The 4,074-nt window shown below is 36.6% G+C and overlaps 1 protein-coding gene across 1 annotated transcript; it reads left to right on the top strand.

Annotated features, from left to right (window-relative positions):
- Positions 1-1,230: 1,230 nt before the first annotated feature.
- Positions 1,231-3,854, top strand: LOC126632315 (UPF0481 protein At3g47200-like). Its single transcript, XM_050302686.1, has 2 exons — positions 1,231-1,457; positions 2,179-3,854. Exon 2 carries the CDS (start codon positions 2,225-2,227, stop codon positions 3,539-3,541), a length of 1,317 nt encoding a protein of 438 aa, XP_050158643.1. The 5' UTR covers positions 1,231-1,457; positions 2,179-2,224; the 3' UTR covers positions 3,542-3,854.
- Positions 3,855-4,074: the final 220 nt, after the last annotated feature.

Below are 4,074 nucleotides of genomic sequence, written 5' to 3'. Positions count from 1 at the left end.
GTACCAATTACTTATACTATTTATAAAATATGACCCAATAACTAGGCATTATTTATGAAAGTGAACCAAAAACTAGGCACTATTTATGAATCTAGATCAATAAATAGTGTAATATCATTCAATTTCATAAATATTATAGTACCGTTGAGTTTCATAAATAGTATACTACCGTTAAGTTTCATAAACAGTATAGAACTGTTTCATAAACAATGACTGTGATGGACGCATGGATCTCATGTGTCAGGTTATATATATAAAAATTGTGTTCTCTTTATTAAAATTTAAGGGTTTTTCAATCAAATTTAAGTTTTTTCTTATTAAATAAAGTTATAACATGATTTTTTATTAAAATAAACTTAACCCTAGGCCTTTTCATAAAAGCTCTCTTTATTTAATTTGCTTCATAATAAAATCTGTAGAGGGCCTGGTTTGTAATCTTATTTAGAAACTGTCATGGAAAGCCACTCACTACCATGGTCTCCTAGTATTCTTCTTCACTTGTCAGTGAAGGTTTTAGGTTTGATTTTTATCAAAGACGAATTTGAATCACATTATTGTTGATCCATTATGAGGCTAAGCTCACATCCTTCCTTAATGTAGATAATATCGGTTTAAAAAAATAATAATAATAATAAATAATAAAAAAAATAAAAAACAGTTCATGGAAAGCCATTGGAGACTTCGCACAAAAGGGTAGATGAAGGCAAATACAAGACAGTTTCTTGTAGTCAAGGAAGAGACGTATCAAAGAAAAGGCAAATACAAGACAGTTTCTTAAAGATAAGGAAAAAACATGATCCCAGGCGGAGAGAGTTTTGCTTTGAGAACAAAACCAGGCAAATACAAGTCAGTTTCTTATGGTCAAGTAAAAAATATGATACGGTCTAGTGGTATTGTTCTTAACTTGTAAGTAAGAGGTTTTAGAATCCATTTTCGTCAATGGCGAATTTGAACTATATTATTGATAGCCCATTGTGAGGCTAAGTTTACCTCCTCTTCTTAGGGTAGATAATATTGTAAAAAAAAAAAAAAAAAAAAAAAACCTCTTTCATGGAAAGCCATTGGAGACTTCGCTGAAAAGGGTAGATGAAGGCAAGTACAAGACGGTTTCTTATAGTCAAGGAAGAGACTTAACAAAGAAAAGGCAAGGAAGCTGCGAAGGAGTGGACTTGACTTCTTCAACTCGTCCAATTCTTCTTACATAAAGTACCCTATCATTGTGATATTATTAAGAAGGGAAGATTCCTGCATATAAAAAATCGGCATTTTTGTGATTAAGAAGAGGAAGAAGGTGAAGACCATTTGTCAAATAAAAAATCCATCACACTACCGGCGCTCCGCCCGGAACTGGGACGCAGATGGACTAGAAGAGCCAGAAGAGAAAGCTGTCTGCACTGAGCTTTTCCAGTCACCTATCAAACGCAAAGCAAACTTTTTTTTTTTAACACACGTAGCAGGTACATTTTTACTTCCTATCTCCCTTCTCTCTCTTTTTATTTGCTATGTATTTTTCTCTAATCTCGTAATGTTTATTGGCTTATCCAATTCGTGAAGCTTTCCCTGTTTTATTTTTCACTGCCAATATTGTATTTGGAAATTGAAATTGAGCAGAAGGGTTAGGGGATTGCTGCAAAATTTCTCTAAAAAAAAAAATCAGCGTGTCTAGTGAGAGAGAATGTTATACTTTATTCTATTCATCAAGCCTTGTCTTTGGCTTGATAAGATTGTTCTTCTTGTACCCATTATTTTGATATAGTGGGAGATTGATCGTTGGTCCGTGCACATAGGGCACAAATTGCCAAACAACGTAAATTCTTGATGTCTATCTTTTCACTTTACATTGTATTTTTTTCCATATTGTAGTACCGTCGATCCTAACATCTATACTTTCCTTCTTCATGCCGATTCGCATAATTAGTAGGAACTTTTCAAGAGCATAAGAAACAGAGTTTGTATGAACTTGGTGCATTCCATTTGAATTCTTTTAAGGCATTTGGGGTGGGATGTATAAAGGTCTATGTGTGTTTTCTCTTTCAAAAATCGGGTGTGTATATTTTCGATTCTTGGGTTAATTTTGTCAACTATGTTGATTAGTTTTGATTGTTGTCATATTTTCTCAATAGTTGGTTGAGCTTATTGAAAATATCATAGTGAAAAATTTGTTTGTTGTTGTGTTAGTGATCAACATCTCGTAATTGGAGCAACAAACACATCAGCAATAAAAATGAAAGGAAGCAACGAAGCTCCACATGACATCGAAAACCCATACATTCCGTTAGCAAAATCAATGAATCAGGAGTTGGATGTTTTGGCTCCCTTGTCCTCTTCGTGTTGTATCTACAGAGTTCCTGAACGACTGCGGCGTGTAAGTGAAAAGGCCTACACACCTCAAGTAGTCTCTATAGGTCCTCTTCACCATGGAAAGGAAGGCCTACAAGCCATGGAAGAGCACAAAAAGAGGTACCTACGAGATTTTATACGCAGAACCAGGGTCGGCTTGGAGGACTATATAAAGATAATAAGGGACCAAGAGGGCAAGATACGCAGTTGTTACGCAGAAACTATTGAGTTTAGCAGTGATGACTTTGTAAGAATTGTTCTAGTGGATGCAGCATTCATTATTGAGGTCTTGTTGAGGCACCGTTTCCATGAATTGCAGGACGAGAATGATCGTATATTTAACAAACCATGGATGCTGCAGGACGTATGGCCTGACATACGGCTGCTTGAAAATCAGTTGCCATTCTTCGTTCTTGAGGATCTTTTTGACCCAGATAAAATCGATGTACCTTCTGATAGTAACTGTACTGAGAAGCTTTCGATAATCAAACTTTCTCACGTATTCTTCAAAGATCTAGAAGGAGCGGATGGAAATTTGGATAAAATGTGTGCTTATAAAGCAGAACATTTTGTCGATTTTTGTAGAAACTTATATCTACCGCTACCACTAGAACAGCAGGCTAAAGGGAAACTCAAAACTCTAAACACGCCAAGCATCACAGAGTTACACCGGGCAGGAGTCAAGTTTAGAGTGGGATCAGCCAAAAACTTGCTCGACATACAATTCAATGATGGGATTCTAGAAATTCCAAAATTGACAATTAGTGATGAAACAGAACTTACAGTCAGAAACCTCCTTGCCTTTGAACAATGCCACTGTTTGGAGAATTACATGAATGACTATGTTGTCATCATGGATCGTTTCGTGAACACTGCAAAGGATGTGGAGTTGCTTGTTAAGCACGGAATTGTTGAAAATAGGCTTGGTGACAGCAGTGGAGGTTCTACTCTGATTAACAACCTTGCCGATGGGGTCATAGTGGACTCGAACGACTTCTATTTTGCTACTCTTTGTGAAGACCTGAACAAGTACTGCAAAACTTCATGGCACAAATGGAAGGCAAATTTAAGACAAAATTATTGCAACACGCCTTGGGCAACTCTATCTATTGCTGCAGCTGTTTTGCTCCTCGTACTCACTCTCATACAGACAATGTGCTCTGTTGTCTCAGTTTGGCAATCTAAGAAGCATCATAAGTAATCAAGCTGCTCCAAACGACATAAAAAAAACTTTGTTGAATTATAAGCCATGAGCTAATTAGTATTAATGAATAATCTTGTACTTAATTGTGTATCCACTTGTGCTTAGAATTGCCAAGTGTAAGACTAAAATATGTACGGCCATGAGTGTCATGTGTAATGATCCTAGCTATTAGCTAGATGAGTGGCTGAGATCTGTTTCTAGAAGGAATGATCCAGCTAAGCATTGTTAACGGTATTATACCTCTTGCACGCTTTGTGTGAAGAGATAGAGAGAAATGCAATCAATGATAAACAGTGAAATTCCTCTGTGACTTGCAAAGAGAGTAGCAACCATTTTCTCATCATATTTTCATTCATCTCTTCTTTCGAATTCATACCCAGCTATCAATTTACACTAACATGGCCTCAGAGCTAGGTTCGATCATCTGAGCCTGGGCGTAAATCTGTGAAGTCACTCAGCTCAATCGAAGCTAACTCGAAGCTCGGTGAAGGTCGCCGAAGTTTCATTATCATCTGAGAAGAGAAATCAGT

The sequence above is a fragment of the Malus sylvestris genome, chromosome 8 (assembly GCF_916048215.2).
Source record: "Malus sylvestris chromosome 8, drMalSylv7.2, whole genome shotgun sequence".
In the NCBI taxonomy this organism is placed as follows: domain Eukaryota; kingdom Viridiplantae; phylum Streptophyta; class Magnoliopsida; order Rosales; family Rosaceae; genus Malus; species Malus sylvestris.
This window is presented reverse-complemented; position numbering and strand designations above follow the sequence as displayed.